Genomic DNA, 438 nt, shown 5'->3' with positions numbered 1-438 from the left:
GTGGTACCCAGCAACGGGGGGCTCTCCAGAGGCCCTGGGCCCTGGGCCCCCCTTGGTGCTCACTGGGGCAGGATCTGGTAGAGCAGAGCCTCTGCTTTGCGCTTCTCCTCCAGGTAGGCCTGTGTCCGCTCCTCCACCAGCTCCTCCAGGTTGTTGGCGTACTGCTCCATGCGCGACAGCAGGTTGTCCAGGATGTTGCTGCTGCTCTCCCTGCGGGCAGGGGGTGAGCACCCACCGGGCACCCATCAGGGTCACCCGTCGCCCATTGTGGGGCTGAGGGACACGGAGGTACCTGTTGAACTTGCGGAGCTGCACCTTGATGTGGTTGAAGTCGGGGCGCTCCAGGACGTCCTCGGCCCAGCAGAGCTGCATGAGCTGCCCCAGCTCCTCCATGTGGCAGCCCACGGCGGACGGTCAGCGGGCGCCGGGGCGGTCCCC

General features: G+C 67.4%; 1 protein-coding gene across 1 annotated transcript in view; it reads right to left on the bottom strand.

Annotated features, from left to right (window-relative positions):
• Positions 1–59: 59 nt before the first annotated feature.
• The window catches only part of LOC104412911 (atrial natriuretic peptide receptor 1-like), a gene marked incomplete at its 5' end in the record, with an annotated part of 2737 nt that continues 2358 nt past the window's right edge, over positions 60–438 (bottom strand). Inside the window, 2 exon segments of the mRNA XM_010023746.1 lie at positions 60–210; positions 293–438. The exon segment at positions 293–438 is cut by the window's right edge and continues 24 nt beyond it. Coding sequence (XP_010022048.1) covers positions 60–210; positions 293–438 — 297 coding nt within the window.

This window comes from Nestor notabilis, unplaced genomic scaffold, assembly GCF_000696875.1.
Source record: "Nestor notabilis isolate BGI_N333 unplaced genomic scaffold, ASM69687v1 scaffold26781, whole genome shotgun sequence".
In the NCBI taxonomy this organism is placed as follows: Eukaryota; Metazoa; Chordata; class Aves; order Psittaciformes; family Psittacidae; genus Nestor; species Nestor notabilis.
Note: the sequence above shows the minus strand (reverse complement) of the source record. Positions and strands in the feature narration are given on the sequence as shown.